A 20,733-nucleotide genomic window follows, 5' to 3' on the forward strand; every position below is an offset into this window, starting at 1 on the left:
ACTAGTTGCTACATTTTCCACTTGGTTCTCTATTGAGTTGGTAGTTGGCATTGATGAACAGTTGAATGCTTTGGAAGCTGCTTGCTGTAGTGATTGGAAACCATTTTGGACCCAGCCACACAATTTTTTGACTGCCTCTGAAATAGATTGATTGCTTGATTGGAAGATTTGTCCAAAGGATTGGAGAATCTGTTGATGTGAGAAACACAGTAACTGTGCTAATATTAATGCAGAAATAGCAAGGATTAGGATTTCCCTCGGTGGTAGAAGGATCTCTACCAGCAAGCCAGAGGCAGAAGTTCCTAAAATGACGCACACACTCCTGCCTATATGGAGGTAGCTTGTGTTGAGAGTTGGTTGGCTTATCCCTGCCAATGTTGAAGTGTAACCAATCACAAGTACAATAAAAGATGACATAATTGCACCATGCGTTTGAAATGGGTTGCCAGAGTTTTGATACTTGACTTGTAGAAGGGTAAGCAGCGCTAAAATGAGAAAACCCAAAGCATTATGGACTTTGGTGGAGGAACCGAGTTGTTGCCGACTGTGAAAAACAGAGGGGAAAAAAACATAGAATTGCCTCAGATTACATGCAATATTAATGGATATTATCAAAAGGTTCTAGAGAATTGAGTGAGAGAGAAAATGCTTGAGTGAAACCAAAAAGGTATTTTGATTAGAATGAATTGAATTAATCTAATTTACATTGTTGCTCTGTTATATACACGGTTACAGAGCAAGCAACAACCAAAACTAATCTAACCAACTTCTAACAAACTAACCAATTCTGGTATGACAACTGTACAGCACTAAATACTCTCACGTGTCAATCACTTATACAAAACACTGTCGTTTTCCTTTAATTTCCCTTTCTTCTTTTGCTTATAAACCTTGTCGTTTTGGTCATCTTCTTTCTTCATTTCTGTATTGCTCTGTTTCATTCTTTCTTTCACAGTAACATATTCAACACTCCCCCTCAAGTCATGATTTACAGAATCATTGGCTTGATCATTTGAAGTCTTCAGAGTTGGGGAGAAAATATCAATTAAACCCAAACGGTTCATCAACCTGCTAAACGTTGGAAGTCCCAAAGCTTTGGTGAAGATATCTGCTGTTTGAAACTGGCTTGAAACATGAAAAGTTTTAATCACACCCTCTGTTATCTTGTCCCTGACCAAATGGCAGTCAACCTCTATATGTTTTGTTCGCTCGTGGAAGATAGGATTGGCTGCTATGTGTAATGCAGCCTGGTTGTCACAAAAAAGCTGAGCACTACATGGATGATCAACTCTTAAATCGCGTAGCAATTGAAGAACCCACACAACTTCACAAGTTGTTATAGCCATTGACCTGTACTCTGCCTCTGCTGAAGATCTAGAGATAGTACATTGCTTTTTAGACCTCCATGAGATTAAGGAATCTCCTAAAAACACACTGTAACCCGTAATTGATCTTCTGGTATCAGGGCAGCCTGCCCAATCAGCATCGCAGAAAGCTTTTACTTGCATTTTGGAGTTGCTGGAGAAGAATAGACCTCTACCTGGAGTACCCTTTAGATATTGCAGCATCCTATTAACTGCTAACATGTGAGGCTCTCTTGGTTCAGCTAAAAACTGACTTAACATATGTACTGCATAGGTGATGTCAAGTCTGGTTAAGGTGAGATAAAGCAACCTTCCTATCAACTTTCTATACTGACTTGCATCTGGAAGTAGCTTTCCCACATCTTTTGAAAGGTATAAATTTTGTTCCATTGGAGTTCTAAGTGGTTTGGACCCTAAGAACCCTGTATCCTGCAGAATTTCCAAACAATACTTCCTTTGATTCAAGCTTATACCCTTATCACTTCTTGCAACCTCAAGACCCAAAAAGTACTTCAAGGAACCTAAGTCTTTCAAACCAAACTTAGTGTCAAGCAAATGCTTCAAGTCAGCAATGCAGCTAGGATCATTACCAGTGAGCAAAATGTCATCCACATACACTAATAGGGCAGTAAAAGAAGTACCTTTAGTGTATGTAAAAAGGGAATAATCTGCCTTGGATTGGACAAATCCAAAATTCAACAAAGTGTAAGAAAATTTAGCAAACCATTGCCGTGAGGCTTGTTTCAATCCATAGAGACTCTTGTTTAGTTTGCAAACCAAAGGACCACAATTAGAGGAAGAAGTACACTCCCCCTTGCTGTGAAAACCAGGTGGAAGGCTCATGTAAACCTCCTCAGACAAATCACCATGGAGGAAGGCATTATTGACATCCATTTGGTGAAGAGTCCATCCTTTCACAGCAGCCAGAGATAAAAGAATCCTGACAGAAACTGACTTAGCTATAGGAGAGAATGTATCAGTATAATCAAGGCCTTCTCTCTGTGTATATCCTTTAGCAACTAAGCGAGCCTCATACCTTTCAATGGAGCCATCAGATTTGTACTTAGTTCTGTAGACCCACTTGCAGCCAATTGGAATCTTACCAGGAGGAAGGGTGGTTAGAGTCCAAGTGTGTGTGAGTTCTAAAGCTGCAATTTCAGTGTCCATAGCAGCTCTCCAATGAGGAGACTGAACAGCCTTATGGAAAGAGGTAGGGTCTGGTGAAGTAGAGTCAACAGCCATAACAAACTGCTTGTAATGTTTGGTAAGGTTAGAGTAGGTAAGGCAAGCAAATATGTCATAAGGTAGGCCAGATGAAGGTGCAGATGGTGAGGAAGTGATTGATTTGTAGGTATAGGCTTGAAGGTATGAGGGAGGGTTGTGAGGTCTAGTGGATTTTCTGACGGGTAAGGGAGAAGCTGGCCTAGAGACATGCATAGGAACAGTATCAATTTCAGAATCAACAAGAAGTGTAGGGACATGAGGAAGTGATGAATGAGAAGAAGGACTAGAAAACTGATCTGCAGAAACAGGATCTGCAGAACCAGAATCTGCAGAATCAGAGAGGACAACACCATTGTTTAAAAAGGTTGAATCTGATATGCAAGAATCAGGTATAGAATGAGGGAAGACAAATGAAGTGGAATCAAGAAGGGAAGACTCAGATAAGGGCAGTGAGGAAGGACCAGGAGCAAAAGGGAAGATATGTTCATAGAAAAACACATCTCTAGAAACAAATGTGGAGTTAGTTGCCAAATCCATGACCTTGTACCCTTTAATACCACTGGGATATCCCAGAAAAACACATTTCTTAGCTCTTGGTGCAAATTTGTGTCTGTTTTGACAAAGAGTGGAAGTGAAGCATAAGCAGCCAAAAGTTTTAATGTGAGTATAGGAAGGAGGTTTTTGAAAAAGCATTTCAAAAGGAGTTTTATTGTTTAAATGTTTTGAGGGTAGCCTATTAATGAGATAGACTGCAGTAAGAATGCAGTCACCCCACATCTTCAAGGGCAAGGAAGAATGAAACCTCAAGGCTCTTGCAACATTTAAAATGTGTTGATGCTTTCTCTCAACAATTGCATTTTGTTGAGGAGTCTCAACACAAGTTAGTTGATGCAAAATACCCTTTGATTTAAAGAAATTCTTCATAAAAAATTCAGTGCCATTATCACTTCTAAGACACTTAATTTTTGTACTAAATTGGGTTTCAACCATGTTTGAAAATTGTTCAACAAGAGCTTGTGTTTCAGACTTCAGCCAAAAGTTTTAATGTGAGTATAGGAAGGAGGTTTTTGAAAAAGCATTTCAAAAGGAGTTTTATTGTTTAAATGTTTTGAGGGTAGCCTATTAATGAGATAGACTGCAGTAAGAATGCAGTCACCCCACATCTTCAAGGGCAAGGAAGAATGAAACCTCAAGGCTCTTGCAACATTTAAAATGTGTTGATGCTTTCTCTCAACAATTGCATTTTGTTGAGGAGTCTCAACACAAGTTAGTTGATGCAAAATACCCTTTGATTTAAAGAAATTCTTCATAAAAAATTCAGTGCCATTATCACTTCTAAGACACTTAATTTTTGTACTAAATTGGGTTTCAACCATGTTTGAAAATTGTTCAACAAGAGCTTGTGTTTCAGACTTAGATTTAAGCAAATAAACCCAAGTACATCTAGAATAATCATCCACAATGGTAAGAAAAAATCTGTAGCCTTCAACAGTTGGAACTGAGAAAGGTCCCCAAAGATCACAATGCACAAGATCAAAGAGGCAATGAGATACATGAGAACTACTAGGAAAAGATAACCTCTTTTGTTTAGCAAAATGACAAATATCACAACAAGCTGCTTTATTAAACTTGGAACCAGATACAAGCTGATTAAGCAGTGACATTTTAGCATAAGAAGGATGCCCTAAACGAAAATGCCACAAATCAACATTATTGACAGAAGTATTAACAGAAGGAATTGAACTAGGAAGCTGTGAAGAAGCAGCAAGAGCAGATGAAGGGGAAAAATTCTGTTGCAGTAGATAAAGACCCTTTGATGCTTTACCTAGTCCAATCATGTTCCAATTGGCCAGGTCCTGGATAAAGCAAAAGGAACCAAAAAATACAAGACAACAAAACCGGGTTTTAGTGAGCTGACTAACTGAGATGAGATTGAAAGTAAAAGAAGGAACACAAAGAACTCCATATAGTGTAAGTTGATCTGAGACATGAACTGTGCCTATGTGAGTAACTAAAGCATTTTCTCCATTTGGCAAGTAAACAAAGGTATTAATGGTAGAGGTAATAGAGGATAAGCAGGACACTGAATGGACCATATGGTCTGATGCACCAGTGTCAATAATCCAATCATTTGCCTGATGAGCATGCCTATCAACTATATGGGCAGAAAATATGGAATGAGAAAAATTTGGAGGCAGCCAAAAGGAGTTACCTGAGAAATTGGCAAGATAAGGCATGGAAGAATTAAAGCCTATATTTCCAGCAGCACCACTCAGTGGAGACAAGACTGAGGCAGCTTGATGAGTGGGTTGAGGAACTTTAGACTGAGAAGCAAGGTAAGAAAGCAGTTGCTCACACTGATTCTGAGTGATAGGACACTGAGGAGCACTGAATTGAGATTGGGGTGCATTGAATTGAGGTTGTGGAAGGTAATGCATCTGATCAGGTTGAACAGGAAAATTATGCATAGGCTGAGGAGTAACATTTCCAAAAACACCATTGTTGCAAAAGAAGCCTCCTAAAGATCCATTGCTAGAGACCTGATTGACAGAAGCTTTTCCTTTGTGCTTATATCCTAGAGGGTACCCGTGTAGTTTATAGCATTTATCTGCTATATGTCCAACAATCCCACAGTAAGTACACACAGGTCTTTCCTTCTTCAAATTACCATTCCTTCCATTCTGATTCCCATGAACCACACCCTGATGACCTTGATGACCTTGAAACCCCTTAGAGTTTGAGTTGTTAGCATACAAAGCTGTTGGTTCTATGACCAAATCAGCTTGACCAACTTGCCTACGTTTTTCTTCTTGTAGGATCAAAGAATAAGCTTTGTTCAAAGCTGGAAGTGGCTCAATGATCAAGATTTGACTGGTAATAGTGGAATAACTATCATTGAGTCCCATGAGGAATCGAAAAACTTGATCCTTTTGCAGAGCACACAGCTGATTTCTTTGAGAACCACAGATACAAACACAGGTACAAGTAGAGAAAGATTGATAATGCACAAGTTCATCCCATAAAATTTTAAAGCTGGTGAAATAAGAACTCACCGATGATGAACCTTGTGAAAGCTTTGAGATTTCTTTCTGAATTTCAAAAAATCGTGGAACATTTGGCTGTGAGAACCTATCACGCATATCAATCCACAACTCCCTTGCAGTATGAATGTACATGACACTTGTAGCCAAATCTTTACTCAAAGAGTTCACCATCCATGAAAGAATAGTGGTATTTGCTCTGTGCCATGCATTGTACAAAGGATGAGAGAGATCAGGTGTAGAAATCGAACCATCAAGAAAACCAAATTTGTTTCTACCACTGAGAGATAGAAACACAGCCCTTGACCAACTTAGGTAATTTTCTAGGCCAATCAACGGTTGGGAAACCAGAACAACATTAGATGGTGGAATGAAATAAGGGCTTGAAGGATTAATATTCATATCTTCCATTGAAGGAGCTTGATTGGATGATCTTCGATTTGCAGTATCAGAAGTGTTGGAGGGAAGAGATTCTGAACCTGAAGCAGTGTTAGACGCGGAAGCCATTGATGAGCTATTCAAGCTCTGATACCATATCAAAAGGTTCTAGAGAATTGAGTGAGAGAGAAAATGCTTGAGTGAAAACCAAAAAGGTATTTTGATTAGAATGAATTGAATTAATCTAATTTACATTGATGCTCTGTTATATACACGGTTACAGAGCAAGCAACAACCAAAACTAATCTAACCAACTTCTAACAAACTAACCAATTCTGGTATGACAACTGTATAGCACTAAATACTCTCATGTGTATGCTCTCTCACGTGTCAATCACTTATACAAAACACTGTCGTTTTCCTTTAATTTCCCTTTCTTCTTTTGCTTATAAACCTTGTCGTTTTGGTCATCTTCTTTCTTCATTTCTGTAGTGCTCTGTTTCATTCTTTCTTTCACAGTAACATATTCAACAGATATACAGTTGATGAATGAGCAGAAGGAATATCCATGACATTTGATTTGCCAACAAAATATTTTGCTTGTAATTAGATTAATGCTCATATTTAATTTGGAGGTGCAAGTTAAATTATTTGCTGAGTCTTTCAATATTGTGTCAAAGACTTCATATCAAATCCTGTGTTCACTGATGATGATGGAATAATGTTATTTTTATTGTGTTCTTGCTTACATCTAATATTCATCCAGAAAGAAATAAATCCCAGGTTTTATTTTGCTAGCTCTGGCTCCTATTGAATTGTTGTTTTCATTTTCATTTATTTTCTCTTTGTTTGTTTCTCTCCTTTATCAATTATAAAAAGATTTTATTTTTCTCTGTGTAAGTTTTTTTCTTCTCTGAAAACTATAGTCAAGAAATTGTGACCCCTAGAAAATATGGTTTCCTGAACACAATGACTCCATTTATAATTCCTAGTATCTGAATTACAGGGAAAAATGATTTTCTTTTGAGACACAGAGTCTTTTTTATCTTGATCTTGATCTATCTTCTAATATTGACACAAGAAGTTAATTCAAGTATCAAAATTTGTGAATTATAATTTATGGTATACGCATGAACAGAGTTAACAAAAAAACTTATGTAATAAGTAATTAAGAGCAGTATAATGTCCAAATAAAAGGCAAAAAAGAAACAGTACTGTCCTAGATTCTGTTGGATGTGTCAAAAATATAGATTGTTAATAAACTTGCAATACAGATGCAAGGTTTGTCTTAATATATGACAGAAACTCAAATGTTTTGTAAACCATTAAAAGTGCCCACTAGAGCAGAAAATGAACCTGTAGGTAAGATATTGAGTAATTAACACCTCTATATTGGATCAAATTTGAACCTAGTATGAGGTTATTTTTTTACTCCAACAATAATAACTAGTAATAACCTGTTACTTAAAATTTATTGTAAAAATGTTGTGGAGATAATATTTCTCTGGATAAAATTATAACAAAGATGAAGGACTTGAACTCTTGAAGTAGTAGCATTCATGGGCATATAAATAGAAAAATGTAAAGCAAAAACTAATGGCTAATGCAAAAAGATTTGAACTAACCCTTGGGGATGAAAATTGTTGCCCTCCATTGATCTTGCCTCCTTGTTTCTTCCTCTTTCTTTGCCGTATGACTCATGTCCGAAGCCGCGCCCTCCTTTATATACTAATGTCTTTGTGTTTCTCCTACGCCTTAAGCTCACTACTACTCTTCCAATTTTCACTTTGACTACCACATATATAAAATTAGTGGCTTGTCTTTGTCCCATTGCAGAAGGAATGCTTCGTTGCAATCACTGCATATTCAATTCATGCAATTTGAACAGCCGGTACAACAAAAAAAAAGAGCAAAATAATAAATAAAGCACGCAGTGCCCACTCAGCAATCTGACGTGTCAACACTTAAGAGCCAAACAGACCTCACCTTCTCCCTGTATCCAAACTTCCCTAAATCTCCGTGACCGACCCGACAGATCCGACTCCAAGTTAAACACTGGATTCGATGCCACCACAACCATAGGCATCATTGTACGTGCCCTCACCTCCTTCTCTCGACGTCTTCGACTACGACTAGAATCCAGAAGTATTTTGGGTTGACTTTAAGACCTAGAAGAAGTCGTAGGGGTGGCTTCCGTGGCGGCCGGAGCTTCAAATCTGGTGAAAACTGTGGATACTGGCAGCTACTCATAGAGATTGGAGTTGTTTGGTAGCGGGGAGAAGTAGGATTTTATTTAAGGTATTGACACCTCAGATTATTGAGAATAATGTATTGATTTATTAGACGCTAGATTATTGGCCTAGCTGTCAAGTTGCAGGATTAGATATTCACCGATGGTACAGGTGATTCTACAACATACATATTAGTTTTTAGGGGAAATTGCAATTTACCCACCTGTGGTTTGGCCCGTTTTAACAATGCCCACCCGTGGTTTGAAATTTGTCACTTAACCCACCCGAGGTGACCTCCGTTAGACCCCCGTTACCCACTTCAGCCCTTTCCGTTTAAAAATCCCCTTTACTATATAAGCCAAAAATTAGAACCCAATTAGAACACCATTAGAACCCTAAGGACTGAGCCCTCTTCCTCTCTCTACCTTCGAACCCTAAAAAATCCCATTAGCCTTAATCCCTTCCCCTCTGTACTCCGATTGCCAAAGTGAAATCCCTCCCCGAACACTTGCAAGCAAGGAGGAGTGCGGAAGTTTGAGTTTTCCTCTGTATCAGGTATGAAATTACTTGCTAGGGTTTGCCATTGTTGTGTTTATTCTTTTTCAATGTGCAACGATTGATGAAATTAGTGGTTTACCATTATTTTTTTCCAATGTTTATTCGGATTAAAGTTTTTTTGTCATAAAATTAGTGGTTTACCATTGTTGGGTTTACCATTGGTGTGTTTGTTCTTTTATAGTTGACATTGATGACTGTGGTCCCTAGAAATATTTTGGTTAGATGCATGTTTAGGTTGTTTATGGTCCCATGGAGACAAATTGTTTAGTTGGTTGTGTTTCTTGTCTCTGACCCCACGTTACTCGGAGTTTGGTGTGCAACTGAAATTATTTTGCTTTTATGTGTTGTCTCTATGCATGTGTTGGTTATGTATTTAATTACTGTTGTTTGTGCATGTGTTTTAAACCCTGCAGATGGCTGTTGAAATTCGTTTTGATTTTACCATTCACCATAGTGGGAATTTTGAGTGGAACCCTGGTTTAGAGTACGTAGGTGGTGAGGTATCTACAATGACTAATGTTGATCCAGATCTACTAAGTCATTTTGAGATACAAGACATTTGTGCTGAGGCTAGGGGACCCATTAACAGTAGGATTTATTATTTAATACCTGGTGGTGACTTAGAGCAAGGGTTAAGGTTAATTACTTCAGATGAGGATGTGACTTACATGTGTGAACTACATGCTGAGTGGCCAATAAATGAAATCACACTTTATGTAGAACCTGAAGTTGACCCAATTGCTATTGAAAAACCTATAGCTGAACCAGATCAACCAATTGCAGTAGACCAGTCATGGGAAATGAATGATGAAGATGATGATACTGATGATGATCCTGATTGTGAGGAGGTGACCCATACTATTAGGGAGTCTGTGGTTGACCAAAATGATGTTAGTGAAGAACCTGTTGAGGGTTTAAGGGATGGCAGTGTTGGTGGAGCTGTGCATGTGGATGACCAAACAACCCATGGATAAACTGTTGGTAGTGAAGATGTTCATGTGAATGAACCTGATTGGCTAGAGGAAGGGTATGAAGGACCAGATTATCCTGATGACATATTTGGTGCTGAGAACAATGAGGTGCCCAATATGAGAGAGCATGAAAGTGATAGTGAAAATGTTAATGAGGGAGATGGTGTGAGAGAGCAAGTTACAGATGATGGGAAGAGACCAAAAGCTATTGCCAGTGATGAAGCTGCTGCCAGTGATGAAGCTGATGATAATAATGATTGGGCTGAAAAAGCCCTTGATGATGATGATGCTAGGAGCGTAGACAGTTCAGAGGATGAGGATGAGAGGGTGGCATATCCAGAGTTTAATGAGAACACTAGCATGAGCAACCCTCAGTTATGCAAGGGTATGAAGTTCCCAAATGTTAAGGTGTTTAGGGTTGCCTTGAGGGAATATGCAGTGAGAAAGTCTATGGACATTAAGTTCAAGCTTAATGAGAAGACCAAAGTTTCTGTCTACTGCAAGTATGACTGTGGTTGGAGGGTATACGCATCACAGATTGCAGGGGAGTTAACCTTCCAGATAAAGACCATGGTTCCAACTTGTACATGTGGGAGGACATTCAAGCATAGCCAGGTCACTTCTACATATGTGGCTAGGAAATACTTGGAGGATTTCAACAAAAACCCTGATTGGGAAGTTTCTGGTGTGAAGCATCGAGTCATGCAGGATGTAAATGTTGACTTGAGCATAAATCAGGTGTACAGAGCTAAAAGGAAAGCTAGAGAGTTCATACTAGGCGATGAGAGGTTGTAGTATGGGAAGCTTAGGGACTATGCAGAGATGATAAGAGTAACTGATGTGGGGAGTAAGGTGATCCTGCAAACTGAGATTACTGAGCCTAACACACAACCCAAGTTCAAGAGGATGTATGTGAGATACAATGCACAGAAAGTTGGATTCTTTTGGGGGGGGGGGGGCAGGCCACTTGTAGGATTAGATGGCTGCCACTTGAAGGGCAAGTTTGGTGGACATATATTATCAGCAACTGGCAGGGATGGGAATGACAATATTTTCCCTGTTGCATTAGGTGTAGTTGAGCAAGAAAACAAGGATTCTTGGGTGTGGTTTTTACAAACATTTGCAGAGGATATTGGGAGGCCAGATGAGCTGAATCTAGTGTTCATTTCAGATAGGCAGAAGGTAATATTTGTTTATTCATTTCTGCTTTATACTTGTTTGTTTTTATTCTTAGGCTGATAGTGTTCATTGTTGATTGTATGTATCATAACCAGGGATTGATACCTGCCATGGAGATGTTGTTCCCAATAGTGGAACATAGATTTTGTGTGAAACACATTTACAACAACTTTAAGTTAACATTCAAGGGTTTAGAGTTGAAGGCTGCATTATGGAGGTGTGCTGCAGCAACAACAGTTAGGGAGTTTGAAAAGAGAATGCAAAAGCTGAAGGAATTGGACAGAGAAGCATGAGAGTATGTAGCAGATATCCAACCAACCCAATGGACCAAGTCACATTTCACTCCAAGGGTCATCCCTGATTGTTATGTGAACAATCTTAGTGAGTCATTTAATTCTATGATATTAGAAGCTAGGGATAAGCCTATCATTGCCATGCTAGAGTGGATTAGGGTTAGGTTGATGACTAGAATGTACAGTAAGAGGACTGGGATAGAAAAATTCACTAGTGACCTTTGTCCAAACATAGTACAGAAACTTGAGCAGTTGAAAGTTGATTCTAAGCCTTTTTCTGCTATTCCATTAGCTTGCTATATATATGAGGTTGATAATGAGTATGAGAGACATGTGGTTAATCTTAGCAGAAAGTCTTGTACGTGTAGAGTTTGGGATTTGACAGGAATCCCATGTAAACATGGTGTTGCATCAATCTATAAGAACCTGGAGAGGCCTGAAGATTATGTGCATGCATGCTTTAGAAAGGATGCCTATGTGGCTGCATATAAGGAGATAATTACCCCACTGCCTGGCCAAGATGAATGGGTTGAAACGAGCCAACCTGCTCATGTTGCTCCAATTGTGTACAAGCCACCAGGCAGGCCACCAATGAAAAGGAAGAAAGATGCAGATGAGCCAAACAACCCATACAAGGTCTCTAGATCATATAGACCTATAAAATGTGGGTTTTGCCATTAGGAGGGGAATAATTTAAGGAGGTGTAAGGCTGGAATAACTGGTGAGACACCATGGCAAAGGAGGTAGAGAATTGAGAGACAAAAAAAATTTGTAAGTAAAGCAATAATGTGTCCACTATGACAATTATATTACAAGTCTATTTCTGATGCAAGACAATTATTTTTGTAGGGACAAGAGGGACAAGGACCAACCAGCCAACCAGCCAACGAGCTAGCCAGTCAGTCAGCCAGCTAGGCAACCAGCCAGCCAGTCAAGTAGCCAGTCAGGCAGCCAGCCAGGCAGCCAGGCAACCACGAAGGCAGCCACCCTGGTTTGCCAACCAGCCAGCCAGCCAGCCACTTAGGCAACCACCAAGGAGGTTTGCAAGGCAGCCAGCCAACCAACCAGCCAGCCAATGAGCAAGCAAGGCAGTCAACAAGATTAGCAAACAAGAAGGCCAAGGCCAACCAGTCAACCAAAGCAGCAGAGAACTAGACAACCAGTCAACCAACAAGTGGGGTAGCTAGCCATTCAATAAGAAATCTAACCACTCATCAAGCAAGTCAACCAGTCAACCAACCACAAAAGCAACCACTGAGGCAGCCAACGACCAAACCCTACACACAGCCAGCCCAAACATCTGCTTCAACTTCAAGCAGACCACCAAGCAAAGTACGCACTGCTCAATGGTTCTTATGCAGCCAGCCCATCTCTTAGGATCCTCAGGTATATACACAAACACAAATACAAACACAAACACTACCCTTTATACTTACAAAATTAGATCTTGATATGGAGTTTCAATGTATTTTGCAGGCTCGAAGGGGGTTGGTACCACCAAGGGTCGTTGGGAGAGGAGGTAGAGGAGGTGGATTAAGAGCTGAGACATCTGGTGCAATGTTCTCAATAGGCAGGGGCAAAGGCAAGGACAAGGGCAAGGTCTTTGGGAAATGAAAATTGGAGACTGCAAGCAGGAACTTTACTTTACTTTTTTTTTTTTGTTATTGTGGCAAGGACAAGGGCAATTGTTTAGTTGATAGTGGCATGTCACCACTTTTTTGTTTTTTTGTTATTGTGCAGAACTTTATACTGTAAAGTGCTTTTGTTGTAGTCTTAGTGGGGACAGAACACCCTATTGTGTAGATGAAATTTGGCAGTGTTTAGCCATTAATGTTTGGTGGAGACCACTTATTTTGAACAATGCTTATTATATAGTAAGGAATGGTACTCTTGCTTAGATGAAACTTGGCAGTGTTATATATGTATGGCAGTATTATATATAGTGTTTAGCCATTAATATTTGGCAGTATTATAGGTGTATGGAATGGTCTTACTTTAAAACATAATTCTTTATGCTTCTTCAATTGATGTAAACAGAATCTTATGGGGTGCATGTCCTTGCCTACCCAATTGATGTACAACATACACAATCTTTTTAAAGAATAACAGATTGCATACCTTATTCAAATTACAATATCACATTACATAAAGAAGGTAGCATTACATAAACAACAACAGATTACATCAAGAAGAACACATCACTTAAAGAACAACATTACATAGTGCCAAATAAAGAACAACATTACATAGTGCCAAATAAACAACAACAGTACATAAAGAATAACATAAAGAACACATTACATACTATATTCAAATAAACAACAACATTACATAGTGCCAAATACATGGAATGCCCTTGTCAAAAGTGATAGTACCCAAAATTATACCCAAAATTATACAATAACTACAATAACTTGCCTTCAAGGCAGACACAATGGATTTGTTCCAAATCCTCCCCTCCTACCAGAAAACACATAAAAAATAGCAAAAAACCTCCATGACACAAGAAGTGCAAATTTGTACTTCTGTAACTTCTCTTTAGCTATCCTCTCTCTCAACCTAGCTTTTTCTTCCCTTCGCTTGGCTTTGTTTTCCCTTTCAATAGCTGCTGTTTCCCTATCACTAGCCTCCTTTTCCTTTTCCTCTGCAACTCTTGCTTGATTCTTGTACATTCTGAATCTTGCAAGGACAATGGGTGCAACTTCAGATCCACGCTTACAGGTTTTGCCATCCAACCACCTAAAGTATTTACAAGTAGGTTCCTCATCCTATAAACAAAATCAAATTTGGGTTATTCATAAAGCCAACAAAACCAGAAAGCCATCAAAACCAAAAAATAAAAATAAAAAATAAAAACGGAACAAAATAGGAAACCCAACTATTACTCACCACATCATAGTAGCTGCACCCATAAAACCTTCTCCCAAAATTGTTCAAGGTCAGAGCAGTGCGTAGCCGACAATGGTCAGCAGAGCATGAATGGTGACTGGCACCGGAGTAATAGCTTGAAGAAGACATGTTAAGGATTTCACCGGAGTACAGAGGGAAGGGATTAAGGCTAATGGGATTTTTTAGGGTTCGAAGGTTGAGAGAGGAAGAGAGCTCAGTCCTTAGGGTTCTAAATGGTGTTCTAATTGGGTTCTAATTTTTGGCTTATATAGTAAAGGGGATTTTTAAACAGAAAGGGCTGAGGTGGGTAACGAGGGTCTAACGGAGGTCACCTCGGGTGGGTTAAGTGACAAATTTCAAACCACGAGTGGACATTGTTAAAACGGGCCAAACCACAGGTGGGTAAATTGCAATTTCCCCTATTTTTTTATTAGTAAGTTATAATGATGACCTTGAATGGGGTTTATGAAGTCCATATATGATATATATAAATATACATATTTTATAAGCAAAGCTATCTTTTCTGATGAATGGGAGTAGAAATGATGTTACCCTCATTTCATCTGAAAAGATAGCTCATTTCTACTCCCATTTCATCTGAAAAGATAGCTTTTCTGATAAAATATGTATATATATTAGATATGGACTTCCTAGACCCCATTTATTTTGATGAACATATTTTATCAGAAAAGCTATCTTTCCTGATGAAATGCGGGCTACCCCCATTTCATCAGGAAAGATGGTTTTTCTGATGAATGGGAGTAGAAATGATGTTACCCCCATTTCATCTGAAAAGATAGCGTTTCTGATAAAATATGTATATATATATCAGATATGGACTTCCTAAACCCCATTTTTTCTGATGAACATATTTTATCAGAAAAGCTATCTTTCCTACCCCATTTCATCAGGAAAGATGGGTTTTCTGATAAAATATGTATATATATATCAGATATGGACTTCCTAAACCCCATTCAAATTATAACTTTCTAATAAAATATGTATATATATTAGATATGGACTTCCTACACCTCATTCAAGGTCATAACTTTCTAAAAAGTAACATGCATGCCTCCCTGATATTAACATCTAAAAGCTAGGGATGACAAAGTTGGACACGACCCGCGAACTCGATACGACATGACACGAAATTAGTATGTTATAAGTTGAGATTTAATGGATTTGTGTCATATTCGGGTTGACACGACTAACCCGTTTTATAAATAGGTTGAACTAGTGTCCATCACATGAAACCCGTTTAACCTGTCTGACCCGTTTAATTAAATGACATTTTACCAATATACCATTCAAACCCTAGGTATATAAACTTCTTAGTTGTTGTGGTTTATTTTCTTTGACATATTATGATTGATTATTTGTGATATTGAGATATGCTTTAGTTTTGAATTATTATTTGTAATACAGTTACTTGTTAGTTCTGAATTTTATATTAAAAATATTTATTTGTTTAGTTTTTCATAGTTCATATCAATTTGGTTAATACTAAAATTAGTTTTTATTTTATTTTATTTTGGATAAAATCTCATAAACAGATTGACATAACTGGCCCGTTTAATAAATGAGTTGTGTTAGGGTTGAGGAATCATGATCTGTTTAATAAACGTGTTGGGTTAGGGTTGACCTATATAGTCGAATACTCATGAGTTAACATGACACGAATCTGACACGCAAACACGATTACCACCCTTACTAAAAGCTTGTATGCCCATAAAAAAACCTCTGCAAATACAGATGCACTCTTAGTTCGAGGACTCTACAAATGCAAGGACCTTCAGTAGGCCTATCAAAATACACAGCCACCAATTCCACTAGGCCTAAAAATAGCAAACCCACAATGAGATATGCATGCAATGCATTTAATCTATTAGTATAGGTTAGCAATGTCTTTTGTTTCCTCTAGAGATGCACTCTCAATTTTTTAGCTTTAAAATGCGCATTCACAACGAGGTTTAGTCATTTTAGCAACAACAACATTAAAAATGCACACTACAGCAAAGAAGTTAAAAGCTAAAAAATTTTGAGTGATAGTGTGCTGCTATCTCTAGTAGCTCACTATAGCTGAATGGTATTAACAATTTTTTTTTTCTTTCACTTGCTCACTTTCACTCCCACACGTGTATTGTTTCTACCCTCTCTCTCTCTCTCTCTCTCTCTCTCTCTCTCTCTCTCTCTCTCTCTCTCGCACGCAGACAAACAGCTTTGCCTTTCTCCCTCTTTCTCTATGCCTCCCCATCTCTCTCCTTTCCTTCCTCTCTCAACAGTGATAAATGGGTTAGAAATTGGTGTGCAGCGTGGGCATGCGATGGGGTTGAGATTGGTGTGTGATGTTGTGTGGTGGTTGGTGAGATCGGTGTTTTGGATTTGTGGTTGTTTTGGTGTTGGCGTTTTGGATTCATTAAGATCAATTTTGTTTGGTGGGTTTCGGGGTTGTGGGTTGCTGGATTTTAGGGGTTATTTGGGGAGATAGTGGTGGTGGTGGGTTGTCTTGCTGGTAGTGGGTTATAGGAGTGGGTGAAGGTCGTGGTGGGTGGCGATTGTGCTTGCTCATTTTAGTGGGTAGTGGGGTAGTGTATTGTGGTTGTGGGTTATGGGTCACTATGGGGTGGGTCATGGTGAGTGTGTTGCTGAGATTTGGTGGTGGCTAAGATTTTGTGATGGTGGTGGAAGTGGAAGATGGATGGGTTTTGTGATTTGGAAGAGGAAGGCCAAAGGTGGTGGCTGGGTCCGTTGTTTTGTTTTGTTTTTTCCTATGGTGGGTTGTGGTTGCCACAATGGTAGTTGTGGTTGGTGAAGCGCTGGTGGGGGTTCTGATTTGTAGAGGTTGTAGCTACCAGCCGGTGATGGTGGTTTTAGGTGGATTGCGTTGGTTGTTTACTGTATTGAATACATTATTTTATTGTGTTGTTATATTTATTAATGTGTTAAATGCTAAAATAGAATCTTTGATATTGGGTGTATTGTAAATTGAGTTGCTAAAAGTGATTTTTTTTATAGCTTTCTTGTTGTGAATACTCTAACTTCTTTGCTATAGTGTGTTTTTAGTGTTTTAGGGTGTTTGGTAGAGGAGTTTAAGTAATGTTATTTGGGTGCTTTTAATATACGTGTTAATGAAAAAGTGTATGAAAATGTATATAATGTTATTTAAAATGTTCAAAAGTGTATTCAAAATGGGCTGCCAAACGGGCCCTAGTTGCTAAAATGACTATTTACCTTGCTGTAATAGACGCTGTAATGTAATAATTATTCTTAGGGTTTAGTTATTCTTTAGTTTGATTATGTTTTTATTATAAGGAATAGTCATTCCTTATGAATAGCTATTCTTCAAAATGAGGAATAACTATTCATTTTTAAAAGGTTGTATTAGCTATTCCTTAGTAAGTGCAATAATTTCAAAACTTAATATATTTCCAAATAAACAAACTTTCCATATACATCTAACAATTATAAAAATAAAAAATCATAAAAAATAACACACATCTCTCTTAAATTTAAAAATAATAATTTTTAAGGAAATATAATTATAGGAGAAAGATATTTTCTAAAATAAATGTTAAGTTCATTCTAATGTTATAACTCACAACCAATAAGAACAATAATTCGATGATCAAAATCTTGGACACTGAAGGATTGGGTTTTGGAAGGATTTGTGAAATCCATCATAATTCCAATTGTACCAAAACAATGTCAACCCCAAGTTTTGATTTCCTTCCAAATTACCTGGATGCTTTCTATTAGTTTCTATTAGTTTTGTAACAAAGCAATATTCTAGACGAATGAATCCCCCTCACACCTACAACTTGTAGTTCTTCCCCACTGAGAGAATGCTATAGCTGTAGAGTTACAGCAGCCCAACTTCTGGTTCTTCTTGAAGACTTGAACCCATCTTTGGCCAATTTCACCATTGGTAAGCAAACTTGCACTTGCAACATAACATTTCTAGTTTTTTTTGGACAAAAACATAACATTTCTAGTTAAAGTAGCACATACAGCCTCTCTATCACCAAATTAAATCAAAGAGAGGTTCTTCCAGATGCAAACTTAGAGTTGCAAAAGTTCTGCCAAATCAAGAGCAATCATCTCAGAAGCTTGATGAACAAAAGCACAATCTTAATGATGATATTTGGTAGCCATCATTTACTTTCTAATATAATAGCATTCAAAAGCAGAATCCCATTGTATAAAATGGCAATATGATAAACACAACTGATCTATTACACTACCAATTTTACTGACAAAGGAAATGAATCCATGATGACCATCCATCACTCCTTTGAAACAAAATGGTTTATTTTCATATGAGAGGTGCCGCAATTTATCCAAGCTAGTCTTTTGATTTACTCATTCCCTACTCTTCCAATCCTCAGATAAATTGGATGCTTTACAACCTTCTTGTCCTGTCCATCTTCAGTCCAAGCACGCTTGAATTCCTCAATCACATCATTGCTCAAAAGCTCCACACCCTTCTCCTTAGCTGTTTGATATGCTGACCATGATCTTAAGTATGTAAAATAACTATCTAAATCCATTAATCTTTCCGTTACAAATGGAAACGGTCCAGTATGATCAGCTCCATCCACTGGCTCGAATGGAAAATCGATGGTCTCATACTTGCTGTCCACCAATTTACGTGCCGGATCCCAATAAGGCTCCACAGCAATGTTATAATAGGGTTGGAAGACTGCATCGACTGATTCGTTAACTTCTGGCACGGTGTAGCACCAGGCAGCTATGACACCATGAGGTTTTTTGAGTACCCACTTCGCTTGTTGGTAGAAATTAGGGAGATCAAACCAATGGATGGCCTGAGCAATGGTCACAACATCAATGCTTGATTGAGGTGCAATACTGGATTCAAGCTCAGCAATAGACATGGTAGGAGATGTCAGTTGGTATCTAATATTGGGTAGCCTTGGAGCGAATGCAAGCTGTTTTGGACTTGTGTCTGTCGCTATGACATTCTTGTAGATCCCAGATAACTGAAAAATAAGGTTGTATTAGGACAAAAGTCTATAAAAAGCAAATGTTTAAAATGGAATTAGATGTATCTACTTAGTAACAGTGAGCAATCAAAGCAATTTATATAAAGATATAGAAGGAGGCATGTGGGGCACGATTAAAGTCAGAAATGCTAGAACATAATTGGATTGAATTTAATTATGTTTGAAAGATAATATTGTTTGCTCTGCCAGGTTATTGACAAACTCTTTCACTCCATACATAAATTTATTTTTTGGGGTCCTGCATAATGTGGAACTGTTGAATTAGCCAATGCATTTCTTTCCTTACTACTAGTAAATGTGGGCTGTTATAATTTATAGCTTATATACTAAAATTTTTGGCATAGTATGATTAGTGTCACAACCCCAGTAATACTAGCTATTAGGATCCTCTAACTATTTTTTTATTTGAAATTGATAATTTCATAAATATTATAAATCAAAAAGTGCATACTATTTTATCATTTTAATCATAAAAAAATATACTGCACCTAATTAACTATACCTCGTTTCAACTAAAATGAATTTTGTTTGAACAGGAGGACCCCCACAAAGACAAAAACAAAATTGTTATTTAGATGGATGGAAGGGGAAAAGAATTACTCACAGATCGAGCAGCTTGGCCGCTTCCAGCGCCAACATCCCATGCAAGGTCGTGAGAGGGTGTCTTGGAAGCAATGAATTCAAACAATTCTGCAGGATAACTAGGCCTACCCTCTGCGTACTGCTCTGCCTGCTTAATGAACAAGTCTGCCATTTTTTTCTTCTTCTTTTTCTCTCTCTCTGTGCAAGTTTTTAGTATGGCACTATTCTATCTCAGGTACCCCATTTATAGTTTGTAAAAAAATCGAAGATAGAGCCACGTGAAGTAAAGAAGACGCATTTGCTGCGAATCACAACTTTACAGGGCAGGGCTAACTGGGGAAGCATCATCGCGAGTTCCATGTTATAATCATATTTTGACCCAAATTTCATTGGAGCAAACACAGTGGCGGCTCCGGATTTATTTATTTATTTTTATATTTATATTTTTTAATTTATAAGGTCATTACAAAACATGTATTATAGTATGAAATCTAAAATTAATGAGAACTTGAGTATATTAACATCATAATTTTTTTTTTAACGTAAATACATAAAGTGTTATAATCACATTTTACAAAATTTCATATTTTGAAATTGTTGCATGATAGATTCATAAATTTGCTTAGAAGAAAAATCTTGTGTCTACATGATTTCCTTATTAGAAAATTTTTCCATATTACTAACTAGAGAATAAAAGTTAAATTATAAGTTTATTTAGCATATTCCAAAACTTTATTCCATTCAAATGGATTATGGGTGGCTTTTATTTTTTTATGAGATTTGATTGATTACTATTTTTTAATTTAATAGATTTGAGATCAAATTGGTTTGTTGTTTGGACTTTTTCTTAAAAGGCCAAACCATGGTTAAGGAGACCAAGTTCAATTCAGTCGGTCTAAAAGAAAACAAGTACGGCTATTTACACACAAATTTTGACAACATTTTTCACATTTATCGAGTTGTTAAGTTTTCACTAATTTTCCATTAGGCCAAACACTAACA

The 20,733-nt window shown here is 37.8% G+C and overlaps 1 protein-coding gene across 1 annotated transcript; it reads right to left on the bottom strand.

The window, feature by feature from the left end:
* Positions 1-18,241: 18,241 nt before the first annotated feature.
* Positions 18,242-19,969, bottom strand: LOC112005578 (uncharacterized). Its single transcript, XM_024037867.2, has 2 exons — positions 19,754-19,969; positions 18,242-19,125 (listed from the first exon to the last, which is right to left on the bottom strand). Exons 1-2 carry the CDS (start codon positions 19,901-19,903, stop codon positions 18,484-18,486), a joined length of 792 nt encoding a protein of 263 aa, XP_023893635.1. The 5' UTR covers positions 19,904-19,969; the 3' UTR covers positions 18,242-18,483.
* Between the last annotated feature and the right edge of the window lie 764 nt (positions 19,970-20,733).

The sequence above is a fragment of the Quercus suber genome, unplaced genomic scaffold (assembly GCF_002906115.3).
Source record: "Quercus suber isolate HL8 unplaced genomic scaffold, Cork oak 2.0 scaffold_330, whole genome shotgun sequence".
In the NCBI taxonomy this organism is placed as follows: Eukaryota; Viridiplantae; Streptophyta; class Magnoliopsida; order Fagales; family Fagaceae; genus Quercus; species Quercus suber.